At 31.6% G+C, this 27,285-nt stretch overlaps 1 protein-coding gene across 1 annotated transcript in view; it reads left to right on the top strand.

The window, feature by feature from the left end:
- LOC115881953 (receptor-type tyrosine-protein phosphatase zeta) overlaps positions 1–23,210 on the top strand; it is a 33,839-nt gene extending 10,629 nt beyond the window's left edge. Inside the window, exons 2-11 of the mRNA XM_030899701.1 lie at positions 10,037–10,094; positions 13,277–15,417; positions 15,475–15,639; positions 16,412–16,651; positions 16,789–16,926; positions 16,986–17,114; positions 19,611–19,754; positions 20,197–20,287; positions 20,346–20,485; positions 22,821–23,210. Coding sequence (XP_030755561.1) covers positions 10,067–10,094; positions 13,277–15,417; positions 15,475–15,639; positions 16,412–16,651; positions 16,789–16,926; positions 16,986–17,114; positions 19,611–19,754; positions 20,197–20,287; positions 20,346–20,485; positions 22,821–22,874 — 3,270 coding nt within the window. The 5' untranslated portion in view covers positions 10,037–10,066 and the 3' untranslated portion in view covers positions 22,875–23,210. The remainder of the gene's footprint in view (positions 1–10,036; positions 10,095–13,276; positions 15,418–15,474; positions 15,640–16,411; positions 16,652–16,788; positions 16,927–16,985; positions 17,115–19,610; positions 19,755–20,196; positions 20,288–20,345; positions 20,486–22,820) is intronic.
- Positions 23,211–27,285: the final 4,075 nt, after the last annotated feature.

The raw sequence follows: 27,285 nt of genomic DNA, 5'->3' as shown, positions 1-27,285 counted from the left end.
AAGAGATAGACTAATGAAATTTTATGGAAGCATTACTGTTATGAAAACACACTTTCTGGTAATTTTTTCACTTTTTTAAAATGAGTGGAAGAGGTTGAAATAAACTACCCCTATAATTCTTGTTAACGAAATTTAAAGAAAAATCTTATCAAACACATGCAAAAAAAATTAATTTTGATAGTTTAGTTTATTTAGAAACTTTTTTATCTCTTGTATTTTTTTGATAAAACTCACCGATTTGATATTAAAAAATAAAATGTAAACCATTACATGTCAGGACTAAAAATATTTTTAGATTAAGAATCTAGTGATAATAATGATAATAATAATAATCTAGATAATAACGTGTTGCAGTAGGGTAATGTCAAATAAAACAATATTAGAAACATCCTAAAAAGTGACAGCGGCCGACTAGATTTTTTCCTAAAAAAATTACAGCTGCCCACTAGATTCTTTATCTAAAAATGTTTTTTGTCCTGACATGTAATGCTTTACATTTTATTTTTTAATTTCAAATCGGTGAGTTTTATCAAAAAAATACAAGAGATAAAAAAGTTTCTAAATAAACTAGACTATGAAAATTAATTTTTTTTGCATGTGTTTGATAAGATTTTTCTTTAAATTTCATTAACAAGAATGATAGTGGTAGTTTATTTCAACCCCTTCCACTCATTTTAAAAAAGTGAAAAAATTACCAGAAAGTGTGTTTTCATAACAGTAATGCTTCCGTAAAATTTCATTAGTCTATCTCTTTTCGTTTTCAAGATAAAAAATAAAAACATTATTTTTCCGCCATGTTTGTACCGCGATATCTCCCTAATGGTTGACTTTTGACCCAACGTTTATAAAGCAAACTACCCTTTATTTTGAACAAGGAATCACCCCCTGAAGTTTTTCGCATTTGTTTTGAAACACCCTGTATATTTATTAACCTGAAATAAAAATAACTATTTATGTATATTACTTATTTTTGTCAAGGTGGTACAAGACTGAAATACTAAGAAAGTCGAGTTAATGAAATAACAAGAAAAAATGTTGGGTTAATCTTTGCTCGTTTAATACTCGAGAATATTTTAGATAAAAATCTTAACAGTACTAGGAATACCTCGAAAAAGGTATTTCAAAAATAACAAAGCTTTAACAGTGGTCACGTATTATTACACTACATATTATATTTAGTATTCTCAGTTCATACGAAAGTAATAGTAAATATTCTGTATACCCAACCTTATAACAATGAATTCCCTGTGATGTAAACTCGCATTGTATACTTGTATTACATAGTATTCAATTCATTTTCATTAAAATCAATGGTGCTCTTATAATATTCACTACCGGGTGCGTCTCAAAAGTGGCTCACCCCTATAACTTTTTTATTTTTTCAGATAAAACAACGAGATCTGGTTTGTTAGTATATGACATAAATTGGGATTGATTGACCAATTCAATTGTTTTCGGTCACTTTCGGTTTCACCGGAAATTACTACAACTTTTGATTTTTAAATGGCACCCTCGGTATTTTTTTACTTTATTTGATAGAAAATTACACTCTGAATCGAATGATATATCATATGTCAATTTTTGACATAGTCACTCAAAAACAAATTATATTTTAAATTTCAATCTAGAGTGCCATGGCTGTGTTAAAAACACTAATTTTTAATCAAGAAGCCTTGGAAAAATAGATTTGATCGTTTAATGTTTTTCGTGTCTTGTCCTTCGGGCCGGTTCAAACATGCCCTAATCGTATTTTTAATCATATCTCAATTTTTTTCAAATGGAACGAGGGTGGCTCATTAGCATATTTGGAAAAAGCATTTTTTATGTATAATTTGACACCACACACTTGGTATTTTGGGTCAAATTGTCGTTATGAAGCGCATGTTACAATTTCAAATAAACCATATGCCAAAATGTCAAAAGTTGGCATGTGACATGTCATTCTATTCAGAGTGTCATTTTCTACCGAATAAAGTAAAAAAATACCGAGGGTGCCATTTAAAAATCAAAAGTTGTAGTCATTTCCGGTGAAACCGGAAGTGACCGATAACAATTGAATACGTCAATCAATCCCAATTTATGTCATACACTAACATACCAAATATCGTTGTTTTATCTGAAAAAATAAAAAAGTTATAGGGTTTTTTTTGAGACGCACCTGGTATATGAGGAGAGCAAGCCATGTCGTTGATTTAAATAATGTATGCCCTTTTGAGGGCATACTTTGAATGGAAGTATACCCATTTAAGGGAACACTTTGAATCAAATAGCCATTTTAGAGTATACTTAGAAAGTAATTTAAAAGACTTAAAGAGCATAATATTATAAAAGTAATAAACAATTGGAACTGTTACATTAAACAGTTCTTTTTGTCTAACTTGAAGCATCTGGTGCATGAAATTTACGGACTTTATATATCATTTTCTAACGTACGTAGAATTTAATTGTTGCAAGGCTAATTATAAACAATAACGGTATTGTTTAAAGTGTAGTTTATTTAGATTGAGGAAGACCATGCGCATGGTTAGTCATTTAGCTAGAATTACAAACCAGCATAAAAATAAACACAATTCTGAAGAAAGTATCGGTTATCTTTACTCTTATATACTGAGTGTATCATTAACCCTGTGTCAACAAAACACCCCCCTTATACAGAGATATATCTCTGGTCTCTATACTCCTCATAAAATTAATATTAGCAGTTCAAGGCAAGAAAGGCTCTTATATAACTTTATTATGTACCTTAAAACTGCAAGAATTTTTTTTCCATTATATACTCCTCATTATATCGTAAAATTTATGCAGCTAACCTTAAAATACCTGCCAGGTAGACGGACATGGCGGCTATCAAGTCAAGGCAAGCTAAGAAAACAGGCACATAAATATATTTATAGAATGATCTATCTGTACTAGAGTTTATTAACGGTAGTTGAGGCTTATTTATTTATCTGTTTGTTTGGTGATGATGATGCATTTATTGACCTTGAACACTAAACGTGACCTATATTATCTTAGGTTGCGAAGATTAAGTAAAAAAAACTGCAATTTAGAATAAGCTTTTGATCTGATGTGTATAACAATTTTAATATTAATCAGTCTTAATTAGAATTTAAAATATTAAGAAATATCTCATCAAGGTTTTGTCCAAAAATTGTGTTGTTAACATAAAATATCAATTTTGGATAAAAATGCAAAAGCCTGGAAACTATTTTAAAAAAATCATGTTATGCGTAGAAAATAGTTATTTTTTATACAAGACGATAAAATGCAATTTTATCGTCGTGTATAAAACAATATTATTTTCCATAGCCAGTTACGTTTTAAAAAATATTCAGAAATTATTATTTCAAGGAATTTATTACGAGTAGAAAAAATATCGTGCTGGGTTGGCGTTGGTTTCTATGTAATTTGACAAATAAATAAAGCTGTCTCTTTAGTTGTCAGTTTTGAGTCAATATTTTTTAATTCTCTTTCGTGTCGATTGTAAATTACCAACAGATATTCAGGCTGAGGCGACAAACGCCATATCCCAACTACTTCCATTTAAATCCCGAATAACTTATGAAAAGGAATACAAACATTTTCAAAATAAAGTTTTTAACCTATCCTCGCTGTTAAAGTATCATTTTATCTACTATTCTTGATAGATATAAGGCAATTTTAATAGTTGCTATGAAAAAAAAGTATTTTTTTGGTACCTATTTCTAGAATTGCCAGATTTAAAGTAATTTTCTACAAACGATGCAAATTACAATGATTGTTGTCTGGGGTTTGACCAAATCAACATAAAATTCTCAGATTCGTAATATTCTCCATTGTAGTATTGTATTATAAAATGGGCAACGAAACAGAATCTACTGGGTCTGGGAATTATGCAATATGCAATGGTGCTAAGTAATTAAGTGCGAATTCTAATAATTACTTCTGATTTTGTTCGGAAGCTTTAGTCAGATGTAACCGGCATTCTACAATTTTTTTCTCACAATTGCATATAAAAATACGTACGAACTTTTTTAAATATATTTATTTGTAGTTATAAAATCTTTTTGTTTAAATAATTTGTACTAATATACTGCCGTTTCAAATCCATTGTGGTACTCTTTTGATCCTTAGGTTTAGGATACTTTATTCTCCAAACCTATCCTATATTTCAGAAATCTGCTTAATGCTTAGCCCGATCCTGTCGTGTTAAGCCACACCCAAAATCCCAAACACACGTGCTTTGATTAAGGCTTGATTAAGGTTTGTAGAGCTTCAGCATTTTGCCATAAAATAGCGAGCAATTTGTTACAAAGCCATATAATTATATATCACTGTAATCACAAAACTTTAATCTTTGTCGGTATTGGAACGGAATTTTAAATTATTATTTTATTTTCGAGAAAATTTAGTCTAAACATAAGGTATATTTTGTTGATGTTTGACCATCAAAATCTTAAAAATAAAGAAGTTGTCTTAAAATGAACAAAATACAGGAAGCAGAAAAGGGGGCCACAAAAACTCTGCATCTGCATATATGCTTATTCTCTGCATTAAGTTCATCAGACTGAAGGGAACAACCATTCGACGACCGGTTTCGGAGATTTATCTCGATCGTCAGGCCGACTTTGCTGTAACCCTCAATCTGACTAACGAAAAGCAGAGAATAGTATTTGAGTACAAAACGTACTACTATGGCGAGTGCTAGACGCTCTCGCCATCTAGCGGCAGCTGTGACAATCACAGATCGTACCGCCAAAATTAAAACCAGCGGCCTACTGGACACACATGCTTGCTTCATCGACGTTACCGTAGATGGAGCTGAAGGCTTGGTAGGGTTTATATAAACAAACAAAATACAAGAAGCAGAAAAAGGGGCCAAAAAACCCTACGTATTTTGTTTGTTTATATAAACCCTACCAAGCCTTCAGCTCCATCTACGGTAACGTGGATTGTCACAGCTGCCGCTAGATGGCGAGAGTATCTAGTACTCGCCATTGTAGTACGTTTTGTACTCAAATGCTATTCTCTGCTTTCCGTTTGTCAGATTGAGGGTTACAGCAAAGTCATGGTACAAAGAAAACAAGGTATGATCGATAGCGGCTCCAATTTCGTTAAGTTTGCGCATACCACCTGTGACGTCATACGCCATACAAAAAAATATCCATATTGTTCAATTGCCACTAATAAAAAAAGACCTAAAATAGGGAAGAATTAGGACATAACCCCAAAAGTTATGTTTTGTAGAGGTGGGCCAGTCTGCGATTTTTGTGGAGCTGCTACGCTCTGCGACTGCTCCAATAAAAGCACTGTGACAAGTAGCAGCGATTTTTCGGAGCAATTAACCTATAAATTAAAAATGTAGTTTTATAGGTTAATTGCTCCGAAAAATCGCACTCGGTGTTCGGCACCGTTCGTTGCATTTACTAAAAAAGTACAGGACTATAGGTGTGATTATGATAGGCAACATCATCGTCTAGTTTTTATTTATTTATATCGTATGATCGAAAAAACGGCGTCAGCGATAGCTATGAAATGAAGATTGCTGGCATTTTATATGTAAAATTTATGGGGAATGTTATCGATTGTCATTTCCAAGCCAACTGGACGCCGTTTTTTATTTCGATCAGTAGTGGCGATTTTAACGTCTGTGCAATCGGGGTAAGTCACCGACGGGCCCCAAGCCTCCCGGGCCCTTGCGAACAAGATTCGAACTTTTCCGAACTACGGGCCCCTAGAGCTCTTAAAATCGCGGCTGTACGGTACTATACTGATGTCTTAGTTTGATAGATGTTGCTATATTTTTTTAGTCTATTCAGAAGAATTTGAGTGTTTCTAAGTACCAAGCACTTTGCTATAAATATCTTAAAGAGTCTGTTCATTTTCACAGAGTGGTGGCCCATGGTAAAAACTTAATGTTATATTCAATTCAAAGTCGAAACTGTCAAAAAAATCTTTATTAGTGACCGGTTTCGGCTATTTAGCCATCATCAGACCTTAAAAATAGATATAAATAATAAAACTTATATGAATGTATAAGATCAAATAAAAGATTTAGGATATACAACAAAACACAGATACAAAATTAACTAACAAATAAACATACTAACAAGTTAAAAATTACCTTTGTCAAAAACATCTGTTTGTGATTAATATATAATACATAAATATCTTATTTAGATTCATGAAAGAAAAAGCGAACGCTGCTACGTTTCCCGTTCCCAAACTCCCAACAGCTCCAGTACACAGAATATACTCAATATACTATGCTCCAGTCGACTGCGACCTGCGACGACTGTGACTGGAACAGTCTGACCGGGCGACGGGGCTAGGAGCATTTTCAGAATTTACACTATTGCCTGCTATTGCTCCTATTGCTACTCACGAGCGCAGATGTCCTAAACTTGTAAACTGCTCCGAAATGTCACTGCGATTTTCTTGGAAGTGGAGCAGTCACATACTGCGACGTTGGTGGAGCTGTGACAAAGTAGCGGACTGCGATTTCACAACCCACCTCTAATGTTTTGACATCGAGCTTGACATTTGAAAAATTATTTTCACATTTTGACACAATCAAATTTCACAGATGACACAATCTGTTTGACAATTTAAAATTGGCGCGCAGAGCTTGCCGACCAATGGTGCCGTTTATCACCTGTGACGTAGTGACCAACCTGCGCAATATCATACCTTGTATTCTTTGTATCATGCAGCAAAGTCGGCCTGACGATCGAGATAAATCTCCGAAACCGGTCGTCGAATGCATTGCCTGGAAACTTATATGGTGAAATTTTGATAAAATAATTTAGTACTCACTAAAAACACGGTATGTCGCTAGTGGTAGGAAAAATAATTTTTAGAGGTTACTAGTTTATTTGGTTGCCTGTGATATGCATATACAGGGTGTTTTCTAATTAATCTAAAAAATAAAAAATCGTTAGAAAACGGCATAAGGCTCTTAATAAGTATATTTATTTTTTTCTCGGCAACCGTTTGATGAACAAGAAAAACTCAAAATATCAATTTTGTTGAAAAAGGATGGCCCGTCAAGAAAGAAATATATTTTCCTTAAAAAAGCAGTAATGTATCATTTATGTTAAGCAAAATATCGATATTTTTTAATTTTTAACACCCTGTAGATCAGAAAGGAAGTACTTTAGACCTAATGGTTATATAAAAATTGTTTTAAGAACACATGAGGAATCACACCACAATTTTTTAGACTAATTAGAAAACACCCTGTATATTGTCAACTCGACAATGATTGTTGATAAATCAAAAAATACCTTTTCTGTGAAAACCCTTTCTGTGAAAAAATACCCTTTCTGTGTAACTTTAAAACTAAATCCTTTGAAATCAAATATAAACATAAAAAATATTTACAGCAGAAAAGGCGAAGGCGCTGGGTTAAACGTAGTCTCTACTAAGAACACGGAGGGGCGCTTTGACCCAAAATTTTACTATTAAGTTTCATATCTATCTTAATAGAAGATTATTTTCTTTTATCTATGGTCGAATGGCTGTTCCCTTCTGTCTGATGAACTTAATGCAGAAAATAAGCTAGGGATGTCGCAAAAATAAAATAAATCGATATTTTGAATCGATTCAAGATCGGACATAACAAGATCGATCCAGAAAAAAATCGGTAACAAAAGATCGATTTTATTAAATATCGATATTCGATTCTGAATGTATTGGTGTACTGGTATAATAAAAATACGATATAATCATAAAAAAATTAGATACATAAAAATCGTAAAACCGTTCATTAACACATTTAAAATTGAAACTGAATAACAGTCATCCCAAACTGAATCAGAAACATCCACAAACCGAGACATACTTGTAAAAATTAAAAATACTATAACAACGGCTTTTTGCATGCTTATGATGATTTTGACACAGAATATGTACCAGTAAATTCTGTAATTTTGATATCAGTCGGTTGGAAAGAAGCTAAAATCAAAAAATATTCTGTTATCTAAAATATAAAAATATGGGAATCACCGACAAAAATCTGACACCTAATATCAAAGTGGTAAACAGACATCGGCGCATGCGGTAGCGAGCACTTACACTTAATTTTTCATTGCTAGATGGCGGAATTTTGGAGTTGTTATTAGAGATGCACCGGAATCAAATATTCAAGCAAAACTAAAGTGTTTTTTTTATTCTGACAAATAAATAAACCTGTAAAAATGTATAAATAAAATCGATCTTCGATTTTGAAAAAAAATCGATTCTACCATCGTTTGATAAAAATCGATCGATTTTAATCGATATTTTCGGCAAAAAGATCGATCTTCGATTAAAATCGATTCGAATCATGCATCCCTAAAATAAGCATATATGTAGGGTTTTTTGGCCCCTTTCTCTGCTTCTTGTAACGTGGACGAAGCAAGCATGTTTGTCTTAAAATGTGTTACAATACCGACATAGTATAATCCTTTATCTTTAATTTCCTTCTTCATTTGTGTAAAAATACCTAGCCAGTTTTACATAAAACGTTAAATGCCGAACGCTTATTTTGCTACTTTTTCGGACTGGTGAAATGGACTCTACAGTCTTTCTGTCTTTGTTTTTCAGAATAGTATACGGCTCTCTGAATTGCGATTTTTAACTGCGCTTTTTAGGAGACATCTTGTATAAATAATAGATATACCTGGTAAAAAAAACAAGTGCAAATATAGAACAAACGATTTATAAAAGAAGAACAAAATAAACGAGGATGTAAAAATTAAAAAAAATAAGCAGTAAAAATAATGATTAATTGTTTACTAATGACAAATATGGTGTCCAAACATGGCATCTAGCCTATATTTTATGCAAATTGTTTTTTCTTAATGGTTAAACTTATCTTATTTACTATTTCCACAACGTACTACACAATTAGTCATATGATACAGGCCCGGTCCACCCACCATATCGTATTTTATCTACCGGGTGTGTCTTGTTTTTACAACTAACTAAATAATCTAGCTAAACAGTATTATCGTGTATTATTTATTTATTTTTATTAAAATGTATTACCTAATGTCATTTTCAACAACCTAAAATTTCGTTATACTGGAGGTTATTTTTTTTCACTCAGCTCATGCAATGCATGTAATAATCAATTGAATAATGTCGAAATATATTTTAGCCTTAGCCAAGGATTGTTACAAACGGTTTTTGTGGTCAGTCACACAAAGACTTATTATCATAATGCTTTTATTTTTTTTTGTACAGGGTGAGTCTTAAATAAGTGCAAATATTTTTAGGGCTAAAAATATTTGCAAAATAACCGAGTTTGAATTCAAGTTTGGAAATTTAAAAAAAATATTTATTTTTAAAAAATTTTGAGAGCCACCGAATTTTTTCCGTATTTGCATCTTTTCAGTGCCGTAACCATGGCAATATCGGAGATCAACAAATTTTACCGTGGGTAAATTTGCGGTGAACAGGCAGTTCTAAAAAGTTTTCTAAAATACACAGGAAAATTTAAAAGAAAATGTACGATTTTTGCAAAAAAAACCTGAGGTCGAAATATACCACTCCCGAAAATATTTGCATTTACTTAAGACTCACCCTGTATATATTTATGCAATATAGGGTGTCTCTTAGGTGTGTATCAGTATATTAACTGGTGAGTGTTTATTTACCAAAAAATGTTGGAAATTTAATATTGTTTCTTGACATTTATAGAGAAATAAAAAAAACTTTTTAGTACGGCAGGTTCATTCATTTTCCGGACATTTGCTGGTGGTGTATCAAAGCGATGCCATGTTGCCACCCCCTTCTACATTACCCACCTTTTTTGTTATTATCACTTTTAATAGATTTATTTTAAAGAATTTAACTGAGAAAAACATTGAATTCAGTGAACCATGATACATTCTTGTAAAGTGTTAATTATTATATAATATTTCTTTCAACCCACATAGAAAAACCCATGTTATTCTATTAGTTTTTAACCGCAAATTATTAAAGAAAAGAAATCTAGTTTATGATATCTAATAATTTCAAAACTTTCAATAATTCTTCGATTTCTCTAAACCTTTTTTTGTTTTTTTTTCAGTTAAGAGAGTAACAGCAACAATGCTACAGTATGGTGGTTACGCTCCAACTCACACTAGGTACGTACTTTTTTTTTAATAATTTGACTTTTTGATTATCTATGAAGCTCGAACAATACATGCATTAGATAATTGAAATTGAATTTAATTATTTGAATAAATTTACTATAGGAGATCTCAGTGACTTTTTTTTAAATAAAAACGTATTACCTATGTACAATATTTTGAAGGGATGCGACGCGATTAATATTATTTGTCTCAGATGGTATCATTATTATTAGAAATTCCTAATCATAGATTAAAGTCATCATACAATAGATAAAACCTAATTGCTTAATTATATTGTTACTCACAGAGAGAGATCCCAATAACTATACTTATATTTTCAAACATCTACGTTGATTAATAAATAACAAGTCATAAAACAGTCAACCTAACTGTATGTACTAACAGGAATATAAAAAAACTAGGTATTTATGAATAACAAACTAGAGGTAAGTAATGAAACATTTTTTATAATTTCTTGTGGTGACCTAATTGGAAGTAAATAATTAAGATACCACTACACAGAAACTGTACTTGATGACAAAGATAATTATTATTGGAAAAACGGTAATAATTTATTTAAACTTAATAACACTCTGTGTATATCTTTGTTAGAACAATAACTTTAATACCTAAAAGGTATAAGCCAAGAAGACATAGGAATTTTAAACATTTTCAGCTTATTCAACCATTTCCAATTATGGCATATCCTCAATTATCTATACTTCAAACAACAAATTATCTATACTGTAATCGTCCAAACTTACTGGTCTGCATCTGGGACCATAGTTCAATCGTCTTTGTCTCTTTTTCATAACATACTACAATAAAAACAAACATTCAAACCAATCCTTGTATATTTTCTTTAAGTAATCTTACCAATAATCCAGCTAAAATCACCAAACAAACTGCCCCAACCGAAGAAATAGCAATGGCAGCTATCTTGCCTTTATTATCACCATCATCTTTGGTCAAACTTTCTTTTGGAATAGTATTATCCTCATCAACATCTGTACTCGTCACATTGTTAACACTAGGAGTCGTAGTTTCACTTGGGAGAAGATCATGATTAACTATTTTTCTAACAAGAGTTGCTTCGTTATCAGATGGAGTTGAATAGTTCAAACCTGGCCCTAGAGTTTCTGGATATAGAGTTGTATGATTAATTCCTGAGTCTTCTATATGAATAAACTCAAATTCTGTAGTTCCCTGAGATGTTTCTGATACTTCAATAGTGATTTCAGGAGCCTTTACTGGTTCTTCTGTACTACTTATTAGTGTACTGATACATTAGTTGTTTCAAGAACTGTAGTTGTCTCAGTTAATTCTGTAGTAACTTTTACTATAACATTATCTCAGAAAAAGTTGCTCCAAACGTCTTTGTCTCTCCTTCATAACATACTACAATAAAACACACATTCAAAGTATTTCTTGCATATTTCCTTTAAGTAATTTTACCAATAATCCAGTTAAACTCACCAAACATACTGCCCCAACTGAAGAAATAGCAATGGCAGCTATCTTGCCTTTATTGTCACCACCATCTTTGGTCAAACTCTCTGTGGGAATAGTATTATCCTCATCAACATCTGTACTGGTCACGTTGTTAACACTAGGAGTCGTAGTTTCACTTGGTAGAAGATCATGATGAATTATTTTTCTAACAAGAATTGCTAACAAGAAATGCCAAACCAAACCTGGCCCTAGAGTTTCTGGATGTAGAGTTGTATGGTTAGTTCCTGAGTCTTCTATATGAATAAACTAAAATTCCGTAGTTCCCTGAGATGTTTCTGATACTTCAGTAGTGAATTCATTCGTTTCTTGGCTGGTTCTTCTGTACTACTTATTAGTGTAGGTACTGTAACAGTAGTTGTTTCAAGAACTGTAGTTGTTTCAGGTAATTCCGTAGTAACTTTTACTATAACATTATCTCTTATTCTCTCAGAAAAACCTGTACTTTCTATATCCCCTACTGTAGTACTTTTGTACTTATTTTTACCACCTTTGTCGTACTATTTAAGTTTATTTCCCTCGACCTAGTAGCTTGATCAGGTACTAAAGCATTCTCCAGACTTTTCGAGGTCCTTTGTGGGGCTCTGTAGTTACAGACTCCGTAGTACTAACCCCATTTTCCTCACCGGTGATTTCTAAAAAGTCGTCTTTCACAAGTTCTGTGACTAGTTCCTCTGTTGTTGTTTCTGGTAAGGTTGTTGTAAAGAGCACAGTAGTGGTCTTAGATTGTTCCTCCGTGGTACTCGTCAGTAAATTTTCTGTAGTACTTAAGTCATCTTCGACTAATCTAGAGATTATATTGTGCGTTACTTCAGCTATTTTAAAGGTTTCTGATATTTTCAGATATTTCTGATATATTCAGATATTATTCCTAAAAGATCTCAGTTATTCAGACGCCCTGTGAATAACTAAATCTTATTAACCTGTTTGATCTGTATAGAGGCACTTGGATATTGACCTTTCAATAGGCGAGTTTAAATAAGTTTAAATTATGGCAAATACCGATAAAATAACGCGCTGTTTGGCGTGAAAGGTACTGCCGAGGTCATCGGGCACAACAAGGAAAAATGTTCGCCATATAGAATAATAACACTCAGTATAAAAGTCCACACAGGGTCATTTTATTTATAAATTATTTTTTATTCATAATAAAAAACCGGCGAAGCGTTGAGTTATGGTTTTTATTATTTTTTTCTGTGGTTTGGAATGTTCTGTTCAAATTATTACCTATAACTTTTTTATTTCTTCAGACAAAAAGAACGGGAATTGGTATGATATAATTGAATACGTCAATCAATCCTGATTTATGTCATATACATAATACATATATGGAGTGGTCAGAAATTAAAATGGATCAGACCAATTTCCTACTATTTTAAGATGATCGTCTTTATACAATTATAAAATATTGTTTTTTCCAGTAGAAAAACGAATCAAGTACTTCACGCATTGAGCAGCTATTTAGCCTGTTTCATTGATCCAGTTCACTTCTGAATCCCTCATATAAATTTCGTTAATAAAAAAGTTATAGGGTTGAGCCATTTTTGAAATATACCCGGTATATATAGTATCAAAATATTTCTCCGATATTGAAACTTGTTATTCTTCAAATCGTCACATTTTTAACTATTGACAGTATCTATTAAATATGATTTTATATTACAATTTTCCTTATTTTTTTTCAGGAATATTCCTGATCCTATCACAATGGAGTCTCATAGCACAAGGAGTCACTGCTCGTGACTATCACGAAGCAGCCCAATCCACATCAACACCGCCCATCCAAAATGCCACAGAAATCAACAACAGGGACCTGAACAAGATCGCAACCGATAACCCAAAGACTGATCTCCTAGATTCCAAGCTAAAACCTGTAAATAATGTAAATAACCTCGATATCTTCCCCCCGATTTTCGGTAGCATTAAGCCCGATGATGAAACCAGTGACGTCGATGATGATGAAGATGATAGTAAGTCCAAGGAAGACACTAAAGAAGATTTGTTTAAAGAAAAGTTTCCCAAACCGGTAGATATAGACTCTAAGAAATTCTGGGCTCGAAAAAACGTAGTTTATACTGCGCCTCCTTCTTCAGACGTTGAAAAAATACATGAAGATGAAGATGATGCTTTTGAGGGAATTCGCGAGCACTACAACATCGAATTCGCGAAGCACACAAAGCTAACAACACCAAAAAACGAAATTTTTGATCAAAAGTTCAAGGAAACAGTCGAAAGCGTTGATCAGGGTATTGAAGAAGGTTACAGAACAAACAAGGATCGTCAGAATGAGTTTCTTTTGGACGATACAGATGAAGAATCGTCTAAAGTCAATGGTACTAGCAGTAATGAATTCATCCAAACGAAATCCATCATCAAAAACGAAACTATTGATAAAAATTCAATTCACAAAGACCTAGACATCGAACAAATCAAAAGAATCAATTACGACAGCTCCTTCAATGATACGGTCAGCTATAACGAGGAAACCACCAAAGGGGAGACCTATGAACCGTCTAGTACAACCGAAAAAATTTCCGGTACTTCACCCAGACTGATCACAACAAGAAAACCTTCTTTGATGAAGACACAAAGCACTGAGAGGATTAACAATCAAATTTTAAGCAACAAAATCGAGACCGAAACAAGAAAACCTATCAAAGAAAATGGTTCCAGTACTGCTTTACCCGAGAGCACAAAGAAACCTAAAGGAGAACTCGAGAATGCGCAGTCTACTTTAAAAACCGTACGCACAGAACCAACCAGTACCACTGTAAGTAGTACTTCCCTTAGATCAAACGTATCTGATCAAGAAAATCACATAATTCCTGATAGTACTAGTACAAAGAAAGCAATCACTGAAATCTTTTCAGATGAGACATCTTCTATAACCCTGGTAACTACAGATAGTTTATTAGAAGCATCAGAAACAACAGAAAATTCTAAAATAACTGATGTAACGCATAATATAACCTCTAGATTAGTCGAAGATGACGTAAGTACTACAGAAAATTTACTGACTAGTACCACGGAGGAACAGCCTGAGACCACTACTGTGCTCTTTACAACAACCTTGCCAGAAACCACTACAGAGGAACTAGTCACAGAACTTGTGAAAGACGACTTTTTAGAAATCACCAGTGAGGAAGACGAGGTTAGTACGACGGAGCCTGTAACTACAGAGTCGCCACAAAGGACTTCAAAAAGTCTGGAGAACACTTTAGTACCTGATCAAGCGACTAGATCGACGGAAATAAATTTAAATAGTACAACAAAGGTGGTGGAAATAAGTACAGTAAGTACTACAGTGGGGGATATAGAAAGTACAACTTTTTCTGAGAGAATAAGAGATAATGTTATAGTAAAGGTTACTACAGAATTACCTGAGACAACTACAGTTCTTGAAACAACTACTGTTACAGTACCTACACTGATAAGTAGTACAGAAGAACCAGTAAAGACTCCTGAAATCACTACGGAAGTATCAGAAACATCTCAGGGAACCACAGAATTTAAGTTTATTCATATAGAAGATTCAGGAATTAATCATACAACTCTACATCCAGAAACTCTAGGTCCAGGTTTGAACTATTCAACTCCATCTGAAAACGGAGCAACTCTTGTTAGAAAAATAGTTCATCATGATCTTTTACCAAGTGAAACTACGACTCCTGGTATTAACAACGTGACTAGTACAGATGCTGATGAGGATAATACTATTCCAACAGAAAGTTTGACCAAAGATGGTGGTGATAATAAAGGCAAGATAGCTGCCATTGCTATTTCTTCAGTTGGGGCAGTATGTTTGGTGATTTTAGCTGGATTATTGGTAAGATTACTGTAAAAAGTATGCAAGAAATGGTTTGAATGTTTGTTTTTATTGTAGTATGTTATGAAGAAGAGACAAAGACGATTGAACTACGGTCCCAGGTGCAGACCAGTCAGTTTAGACGATTACAGTATAGATAATTTGTCAGTTTACAACAGCATGAGAAGGAAAAATGACAGAATGTCAAAGAGATCTTTTGGAAATCCTGCTTTTGAGGATCCGGTAAGTGTTAAAATGTTTTAATACCTCACAACAGTGTTGCCAACTATTCCCTAATCGTACTACCAAATCAGAGAAAAAATCCTCCTAAAATTCTACTAAATCTCGAAAATTTTTCCAAAATTTAAAAAAATCAATTTTTTTAAATATGAATACTTGAAGAAATAGTTGTCCTGTTGCTTATTGGCTATAGTTTCATTTAAAGTTGCTTTTCAAAAATGGTAGTCCGTACTCCCCTGTAATTTGTTTATTTCTTCAGATAAAAAGACGAGATTTGGTATGTTAGTATAGGACATAAACCAGGATTGATTGACGTTTTCAATTATTTTCGGTCACTTCCTGTTTCACCGGAAATGACTGCAACTTTTGATTGAAAATGATATTCTGAATAGAATTGGCATATCACATGTCAATTTTTGGCGTTTTCTCTTACAAAATGCTTATTTTAAATTTCAATTTAGATTCATCACAATTTGACTCGAAATACCAAGTATGTGGTACCAAATTATTCGTAAAAAATGTTTTTCCAAATACACTAATGAACCAACCTTGTTCCATTTGAAAAAATTGATTTATGACTAAAAATACGATTTGGTCATCTTTTAATTTGTCAGGAAAAACATTACACGATCAAAACTATTTTTCCAAGGCTTCTTTTTTAAAATTTAGTGGTTTTAACATAGCCATGACAAAAGGACTGAATACATTTTGACAATTATCTTTAAAAAGAAGGTTTTCAAATACGTTTTAATATTAAAAAATCCTATTATTTCAGACTTCACCAACACATCCGTTGAATTTCCCAGCTTTGGCAAAATTCTCCACGAATTTTGATGATATCCGAGCTGAGTATGAAGAAATTCCACAGATTACAGCCAAGACTTCGGAACTTCCTGAGGATTGCGACTCCAAAAACCGATACGCCAATGTTATACCATTGCCAGAAACTCGAGTATACTTGAAACATATCGATGGATACGAAAACAGCGACTACATTAATGCAAATTATGTTACAGTAAGTTGAATTTTATTTTTTCCCAATGAAACGAAGAGCACGTTTTTTTATGTATTTTAAGTGGTGTAGTTTTTTCTAGTACACCAGAATTATTTTTAAGAAAAGTGTTTTATTTGGTTTTTTTTCATGTTGTTTAGGGTCCAAAAAACACCAGAGGGTACTACATAGCCACTCAAGGTCCCTTACAAAGTACAGTGGATGATTTTTGGAGGATGGTTTGGGAACAGCAATCAAAAGTCATCCTGATGCTGACCCATTTGGTTGAAAACGGACTTGTAAGAATATAAAACCCTTTATAATCTTTATTTCATCGAAAAATTAACTTCTTTTATAGGAAAAATGCGTGGATTACTTACCAGAATCTGAAGTAATCAACTGCAACAGATCTTTTGGAGATTTCCAGATTGTTTTGAAACGACGAGAAGTTAAAGAAAAATATATCATCTCTAGTTTGCAATTGAAGGTACAAAAAAAAAGAATTAAGAGAAATTTAATAAATACTTGTAAATTGTATGAGATGGGGTATACAAGGTGTCCCAGGCAGAGCGTGCATTAGAAGTTTCTAGAGAACTACAATATCTAGATTAGATGTTTTTTGCACATCATTGTTTCGCAATGAGATCTATCGATCAAAAAGTTCACCGCAACTTCCTTATTTTAAATGAATACAGACATTTTTTATTACATACTTAAATTCTCTGTAAGTCTTTGAGAAAAAATATTTAAAATTTTTGAAAGAAAAAAGCGCCTGTCAAAAAAATTTGTATAGTCTAAACGTCAAATTTAGTGAGTACTACAACCACTGGGACATAAAGAGAAGACATGTGGCTGTTTATTTGAAAAATTAAATTGTTTCAATGTCATATAATATTGGCAGTAGCTGTCACGGAATTACTATTAAACAACTTAAAGATTGTGAGTTATTGTCCATTTACCCGCCTTCAAAGGTTTTGCTTTGATAATATGTACTCACACTGGGTTAGAGAACGTTTAATTACTTATTTCCTTCTGTCAAAAAAGTAATTATTTGAATTTTGTATTTTATATTATATACAGGGTTGTTCACCACATACGACACGGAGTATTGTAGCTAAACGATTAGATTTTTACAAATTGTAAATTTTGGGTTCGTTGAAGGACTATTAGAGCTACAATTTAAAAATATTTTTACAAGATACAGAGTGTCCCAAATAAATAAAAATATCAAAGTTGTATTTTTTAAATGGAACACCCTGTATATTATTGCACTTTTAGTTTCTACGATTAAAATAAAGGTAAATTTGATTAAGGTTTATTACACTTAAACCTTACCGTTTTTGAAATATTTTCAATTTTGCGAAATTGCAGTATAAATTTTAAGGCCTCATTTCTCCGAGGATATCAAAGTTGTTAATACTAAATATTTACTGAAGTTTATTTATTGATCAGTTATTGTGTTGCAATAATAAAATTTAAAAATTTATTTTTTATAATTACTAGCTGTAAACGGCAATAACTTATTTAATTTAAATAGGACACCCTGTATATTTTATGAGAATCAGATGCACAATTTAATTGTCTATCAAATTGTATTATACCAATTCTTACCTATTCCTTCAAGTTTTCGTAGAAAATGCATTTTCTTATAATTTAGACCTCATTTATCAATATACCCATGGAATATTGACATTTTAGATTGGTTTTAAAACAACAAATGTGCAAAATGTATGTACAGGCTAGTAATATTATCGTTTTTAGTAAAACGATGATATTACTAGCTAATTTGTATGCAAAAAGAAAACTATTTAAATCTTTATAAAAGAGCATACCATTAATTAAATATACCACCAGTATTTCCGCCCAAATACTAATTAACTACGTACCTACTTAATTGTGTTCGTTAATGAATTATTTTAAATAAATGTGGATTTGAATCAAAAATCAATATAATAATAAGTTATGAAAATGAACGTCTCTGTTGTTATAAATAACCATTTGTCAAAAAATTAAATATCATTTTTAAGGTGTTACTTTTAACCGCACTGTCTAATACACATACATAATTCAGTTTTCTAGTATTTGGAGCAAATATTATTAATCAACGCAAACAGTCAATTAATGTAGTTTGAATACTGAAATCATATTAATTGGTCCTCTTTAACAAAAAATATTTACACAGCTTTTTTATTTTTTAATGAAATAAACGAACTATATCGACAATATTAGTATCTGTCCTCTTTAAAAATTTGGTACATCTTTAAAAATAATTTAAAATGTCAGTATTCCATGGGTATATTGATAAATGAGTTCTGAATTACAAGAAAATGCATTTTCTACGGAAACTTTAAGAGATAGGTAAAAAATGGCATAATACAATTTGATAGACAATTAAATTGTGCATCTGATTCTCATAAAATATACAGGGTATTCTATGTAAATTAAACAAGTTATTGCCGTTTAAAGCTAGTAATTATTTAAAATAAATTTTTAGACACTCTGTATAAGGTAGTAAAGTTTATATTTTTGCAACACAATAACCGATAAATAAATAAACTTCAGTAAATATTTAGTATTAAAAACTTTGATATCCTCGGAGAAATGAATCCTTAAAATTAATACTGCAATTTCACAAAATTGAAAATATTTCAAAAACGGTAAGGTTTAAGTGTTATAAACCTTAATCAAATTTACCTTTATTTTAATTGTAGAAACTAAAAATGTAATAATATATAGGGTGTTCCATTTAAAAAAATACAACTTTGATATTTTTTATTTATTTGTCTCTGTATCTTGTAAAAATATTTTTAAATTGTAGCTCTAATAGTCCTTCAACGGACCTAAAACTTACAATTTGTAAAAATCTAATCGTTTAGCTACAATATTCCGTGTCGTATGTGGTGAACTACCCTGTATATATTATATATTGTATTGTTTGTTTGTTGTTTGTCTGTTTAATTGAATGATTTTTTTCTCTTTTTAGAACATGGTATCGAATAGCTGGAGAGAAATCACTCACTTTTGGTACCTCGGTTGGCCAGAAAAAGGAGTACCTAGCGAAGCTAACTCTCTGATAGCTTTCCTTATTGAAGCTAGAAGCTATATGAAAACTACCACACTAGATCATGTGAGTATATCCATTAATATTACATTTCTACAACTTTGACAGACAACATCCAAAAAAATGACAGAGAATAAAGGAAAACATCTACTGTCACTGTCCTAACTTCTTTCTTTGGACATATGGAGTGGTCAGAATTAAAATGCATCAAGTCTTACTATTTTTTTCCTACTATTTTAAGATAATCATCTTTATACGTTTATAAAATATTGTTTTTTCCAGTAGAGAATTGAATCATGTCATACTTCACGCAAGCCTGTTTCTGTTTGGTTTCTGAATATTCTGTTGATTCCTTTCTGAATACTTTAAGTAACTATTAAAAAACTTCCATAATTATCTTCTAGGACTTGATGCAGTTCACTTCTGAACCTTTCATATTATGGATGAACTCTAAAAAAAAATAACTAGATATGTGAAGACGACTAGATTATTTTTTTGTATTTTTCAGAGAAATGGCGATACAGGTGTTCACAATGGCATGGGAAACAGTGAACACAACCCTGTAGTGGTTCATTGTAGCCCTGGAACGGGTCGTACAGGTATATTTTACTTATTCAATTTTAATTTTCACGATTTAAATGTCTGAATTTTGTGCAGGAGTTGCTATTGCCTGTGACATAGCCATCAGGGAGTTTGAAAGTACCAGAATGGTGGATATACCGAAGATAGTGTACCGGATACGCCGTGATAGAGCTGGGGCAGTGCAATCGAAAGAACAGTACCAGTTTATATACAAGGTAAAACAGATTTTTAACATTTGACACAGACAGCAGTTTTTTACTGATTTTCTGGATGGTTTACTTTTTGATTCACTATTTTTACTATCAGATTTACTCTTTTTTATGTCTGTTTTACTGTGTTTAGTTTTAGCACAGAATATCTAGCTACGCAACAGAAAAATACTCGAAATGAAAGAGCTAAAATTGCACAAATAGAATACTAGATGGCGCGACAATATCATAATCAGAATATAATTAGAAATTTTGAACTTTCGGTTTTGGAACGACGGCTCGTCGACGGCCTTATAGCTCGGCTAAATATGCACAGTTGCCAGATTCAAAAAGACTTGAATTGGCATCCCATTCTTTTTATTGTGTATAATGCAGTATGTGTTTCTTTCTATTCTTCTTTTCTTGTCAGATACACTTATATTAATTATTCCTTTGGCTATTAAAATAACTTTAAGTATATTATTACAAAACATATACATTTTTAATATACACTACCTTATAATGTTAACTAAGAAAATACATTTAATTACCTTTAAAATTAATAATATACAGGGCGATTGATAGTGATATTTATTAATGCTGGAACTTTAGTAATGAAATATAAGTTTAATAATAATGGAAATAATTTATTAAAATGCAGTACAAAAAATGTTAACTGACTAAAAAATACTATAATAACAAATTTCTTCCGTTTGCCACGTTATTTATATAGACCTAGGTAGATTTTAAAAAGTGACACAGGTACAATTAATAATATATTAGTTCGGCATAAAAGTTGCTGTCACGACATCGAACAATAAATTAAAATTCGTAAAATAAATTAAAAATATTAATTAAACAAATCTTTATAAAGAAACGCAAGTATACCAAATTTGGGCCCAATCGAACTCCAGGAAATGATATCATAATAGTTATATGTATGGTACCATAATATAACTATATTATGGTACCACTCGATATACTTTAAGGTACCATAATATTGCAATGTCACCGAAGATCCGTAGTATACCAAATTTAAGAACAATCGAACGCCAGGAAATGGTATCGTAATATGGTACTATATTAAGGTACCACTTTATATGCATCATAGTACTATCATATTACAATGTCACCGAAAATACGTAGTATCCCAAGTTTAAGCCCAAATCGAACGCCATGTACGTAATATAGTACTATATTATGGTACCAGTTGATATGCTTCATGGTACCATAATAATGCATTGTCATCAAAAATACGCAAGTATATATCAAATATGAGCTTAATCGAACGCCAGGAAATGGTATTGAAATATGGTACTATATTAAGGTACCACTTTATATGCATCATAGTACCATCATATTACAATGTAACCGAAGATACGTAGTATAACAAATTTAAGTCCAATCGAACGCCAGGAAATGGTATCGTAATATAGTACTATATTATGGTACCTCTTATTATGCTCCTTGGTACCATAATATTACAATATCACCGAAGGTACGTAGTATTCCAAATTTAAGCCCAATCGAACGCCATGTATCGTAATATAGTACTATATTATGGTATCACTTGATATGCTTCTGAAAAAAACGGCGTCCAGTTGGCTGGAAAAGGACGATCGATGACATTTCCCATATAAATTTACATATAAAATGATAGTGATATTCATTTCATAGCTATCGCTAACGCCGTTTTTTCCCGATTATACAATATGAACTTGGTATGAACACAATCGAACGTCAGGAAGTGGTATCATAATACATACATATACAGTAGAACAATACTTATTATATTGTCGCCGAATTACAATGAAAATTCAGGATTCAATTATACAATCAAACGTCAAGAAGTGATTGTAATTTAGCTCATAAGATTTAATTCCAACTAACATGGCAAACTGAAAAAAACAGCTCTGATCTATTTTAATATGTTTAAATGATGTAGCAAATTTGAAGGTTATATATATATATATATATTATATTATTATATATATTACGATATGAATTACACAATGGCAACACTGCACAAAATTCTTTTAAATTTTGTTTGTAGAAAACTGTTTTCTTTTAAATTTATTGCCCTCTATTATGTAGTAGCGAAACTACCACATCAAAATATCTGATTTGGAGACAGACTTTTAAAGCCTGTCTCCTTTTGCTACCAACAATTTTATACATGTAACGAGGCTTCTGTTGCGTAGCTAGATATTCTGTGGTTTTAGTAAGTTCCCATACACGTACCGATATGCATGCACAAACCAGGTTTGCATAGGCGGTCTGTGCGAAAAAACTGAGCGTCTGTGGGGGCCTTTAGATAGTTATTGTTCTATTAAATAATATTTTATCTGTTTTTTTTTTCTAGGTGGTGAGTCTCTATGCAACAAAACTGACAGGAGGAGCCCTAGAAAACTTTTAATACTCTTTTTTGTGTTACTACTCATTACTTTAGTTGTACTATAGTACTACGAACTACATACTTAGGTACTGTTTATTTGTGTGATTAAATGTCAAAGGCAACTACTGTGAAGGATTTTTGCGCACAAATTCTATATATTTTTTCTATTCTTTATAGTTTTCGATGTTGTATAAATGATTCGTTATTTTTTGTGATATATATATCTTTGTTTTTTATTGTGCATATTTAGTTGTAACAATATTTCTTTCTACAAAGTTTATTTTATAGAAAAAAAGCAGTGATGTAAGGCTTAGTTGTAAATAAGAGTAAATAAAATCATTTTATTTTTGATTTGTATGTATTTTTTATTTCATATGTTAATGTCTTTTTAAGCAGTACTGATTTTTTAAGACATATGTATGAAAACAAGCCCATGTATTGATTTTTCAACTTTTTGCACGTTCTTAGGGGTCAATTACGCTGTATATATTATTTATATTTCAGAAATCTGCCTAACGCTTAACCCGACCCTGTCGTGTTAGTTAATCGTTTATTTTTTTGGTTTTGTAAGAAAATGGATTATTTTAACTCTTGTTTATCATTAAAACTTTATCTACATCTAAAATCGTACTAAGCCTTTCAATTTACAAATTACAGTTATTTAAATACGATATATTTTTGTACTTTGCGTAAAATAGGGGAGGATATATAGGGTTTTTTCTCTATGTTTACGTATTTCTCTGATATTCTTTGATAATTAAAAACAATACTGCCCTCTATAGGGTAAAATACAATCTGATTCGCGCTGTGTTTTAGTTTATTAACGTTAGATGTCACTCCTACAAATATTTTGCCCTCTATATTTAAAACACCACACTAATCGCCCAATAGTTCAATTGATAGAGTATAGAGGTCGCTAGTAGCGCCGTATATCGACGCGGGAATTCGTATTTCAGGCTGAAAACTGTTGAAAACGCGTTTGTCCTTTCAATAATCACCGAAAAATCTGTTTGATCCGGATCGATCAGATTTGAAGCACTTTGTTTCCACTGGCGATGGCTTGTTTTGTTTTCACCATATTTTAATTAACGTCTCAACGTTATAATTAATTCCAATTTAATTTATTTGTGTGCCATGTTTAGCGTTCCTGCTATTTGTCAGAAGCGTTTCGCATATTGTTCGCAGTGCCGTAGCTGAAAAAAGGAAAATTTGGGTTTTATGAGATCGAAAAAAAAGCTTAAAAATAGAAAATTATCTACCTATAGTTCATATCTTTGAATAAGAAGACTAAGGAAGGAGCATATCAAAAATCTAAGGTCCACCGCGATGGGACTCAAGTATGGCCGACTTAAATTCCGGTTTATCAGTGCCGTTCTAATTTTATTTAAAAAATGTAAAACTATGATGTAGGGTAGACGTGGGGTAACCTTTTAATTTAAGGTTTTTTCTTAGGGAACCACACTTCACTTCTTCACAACCCATACTCCTATCCCTGTACCCCGCACTAATTTGTGCAGGTCCTTGATAGGATAGGAGCATAGTTCCTCCAGTTCTAGCTTTGCCTTTTCAAATGCTTCCTTGTTTGTTTCTCCAGTGGGCATTCTGTTTTCCCCTGATCCAGAGTTTTGCTGTACTGCGTGATACATTTGGGTATTCCCATTATTTTAATTACGATTTTCACAACTTCTGACCTTCCAGATGGTCATGCTATATAATGTTACCTAATTTGTTTAACTAACACCTGTCTGAAAGATATTGAAACGGAAGTATTGTTTATAACATATGTTTGTCAAAATTATTAGAGATTCATCAACAAAATTTATTAGATCTTTTTTAACAAATACTAAAAATACATAATAAACAGTTAATTGATCTTGAAATTATTCTGTTCACACATATTATACAGTAGCTACTTCTCGATATTCGCGTCATTAATACATAATCTAAATAAATAAATGAAAGTCCATTAGTTACACTATTTATAACTATAACTACTTTTCCGATAATTTTAGTGATTAATACTAAAGAAAAGCTGTTAATTTTCATCTGTATAATTAAAGAAAGGAATGTATTTAAGGGATGCCACGTTGTCAGATGTCGCGTTTAATCCATACGTTATAGAATAATTGATGTGGTTAGCGTGTCTGATACTCCCTTGTTAGTAAAAACAAAGGGCAAACAATAACAAGGTGTCGAGAATGTAATTTGATAGGGAAAGATAAATGGACTCTCCTTTGTTTGATACACCACACACTTTTCGATATTGGCAATATTAAAATTATATTGAAGGGTGGTAGCATTTTCTTTTTTTTTTCCTTTTTTTTGTGATCGTTTTAACATACAGACACTTTTTGTTATAAAATTATTTTTACAGAGTGTAATTGATAAACTTGAGAAGAATAAAATTATTGTATTGAATGACGTTGTCACGATTTTGTCTCTTTTTTTCTCTTAATATACAGGGTGGTCCGAACTGTATCCCGAAAATTTGGGCAGAATATTCTGCAGATAAAAATAAGGTAAAAAGTTCGTATATATCCAAAAACGCTTAGTTTCGGAGATACAGAGTGTAGAAATTTTATTTATATTTCGATTTTTTGTTGATGTTAATATCACTCCTACTTGTAGAGGGTGCCACCTACATATTTTTTAACTGGTTTGAAGAGTAATCACTTTTCGTCCGTATCTGTATAAAACAACTGAGTAAAAAAATATACATTTACGACGCTTTTTACCGTAAAAAAAAAATCTAGGTAAAAATCGCTACGAGTAATGGTTCTCGAGATATTTGGAATCAAAATTATCATTGTCCTAATTGACATAAATTAAACATGTTGACTGAATGGTTATTTGACTGAAATCATAAATTTGAAATGTTTTTGTGCCAAAAGTTAAACAGAAACTTTTTTATCTTCATTTTTTCAAAGAAAAAATTATGAATAATTTTAAAAAAAAGAAAAAGTTCCTAAATATATCATATCAAATCAGATAACTATTACGCGCCATTAAAAAATGCAGAAGAGTACGTGTCCTGCAAATGACTTTTTTCAATCATTATTAAAATTCATTATTACATATATAACATAGGATATAGTCTATAAAATGAATAACTTTGAATTTTGAACGTTATTTTTTACCAACATGGTAAATATAAAATCCCTCTATCCAAAAAGTTACTGATATTCTTTAAAATGAGTGCCGGAACGAATCAGATAGGTAACTCTTTTTACTTTCGTGAAATTGAAAAGGAAAATAACAAAACAAGTGACAGTTCTTCCTCTTCTTGCAAAAATCAATGCGAAATTTATGCGAAATGTCATAATTGACAAAAGTAAAATGTCATCAGCCTTTGACATTTCTAAATATCAGTCCAATGCCGTCTCTAATAGAACAGCCTCGGAGCGAGATTTATGACGTCGCGCTAGTTAGATACCACGGATTAATAAATATGTTGTAGAATACATGGAAAACATAATTATTCCTCGTATTTTTGGTTTGTATTTTAAAACTGATATAGTTTACATGAAATATACATAATATACAGTTAATAAATACAATATATATATATATATATATATATATATATATATATATATATATATATATATATATATATATATATATATATATATATATATACCTATTTATAGTAAAAATACTTTGGCAAATAAACTATGAACCATACAAATGCAGCAAATATTTTACAATATACCTACAAATAATGAATAGGTAGATAAGATAATGGGTAAAATGTAAAAAATATTTTAGATTTTGGGGTTTGAAAATCGATCTAATTTAATAAAAAACATTCAATATCTACTAATTGTGATGTATTATTATTTGCATTCACAAAATTTATATGTATATTTTGCAAGCATTAATGTTCGAAAAATTATATTTGCAAATAATACAATATCATAGAAAAAAGGCGTCAGCGATGGCTATGAAATAAAGATCGCTGTCATTTTATATGTAAAATTATTCTAAAATTTTTGATTTTCTTGGGATTTAGGTTCGGGAAAAGCACTGATTAAATTTTCATTTGGTTTTTCATTATTTTTTTTTGGTTTAAAAAAAACGTTATAGCCTAAAATATATAAAATAAATAAAAAAATAAACGTTTATAGCCTTCATCAGTGTTGTGTCATATGAAAAAAATAGTGTCGAATATAATCCAAAAAATTACATATACGAGGAATAATAATTATGTTTTCCATGTATTCTACAACATAATTAATCCGTAGTATCTAACTAGGGTGACGTCATACATCTCGCTCAGAGGCTGTTCTATTAGAGACGGCATTGCATCAGCATGGCCGCAAGTTGCTAACCTAATAAAATTTACACTAGAAAGTCCCGCGGGAACTGTCAAACTCAAAGTTATTCGTTTCACAGACTATACAACATTTTAATGAACAGTGCTTTCCATAAA

This window comes from Sitophilus oryzae, unplaced genomic scaffold (genome assembly GCF_002938485.1).
Source record: "Sitophilus oryzae breed Bouriz unplaced genomic scaffold, Soryzae_2.0 scaffold_1745_pilon_pilon, whole genome shotgun sequence".
NCBI lineage: Eukaryota > Metazoa > Arthropoda > Insecta > Coleoptera > Curculionidae > Sitophilus > Sitophilus oryzae.
Note: the sequence above shows the minus strand (reverse complement) of the source record. Positions and strands in the feature narration are given on the sequence as shown.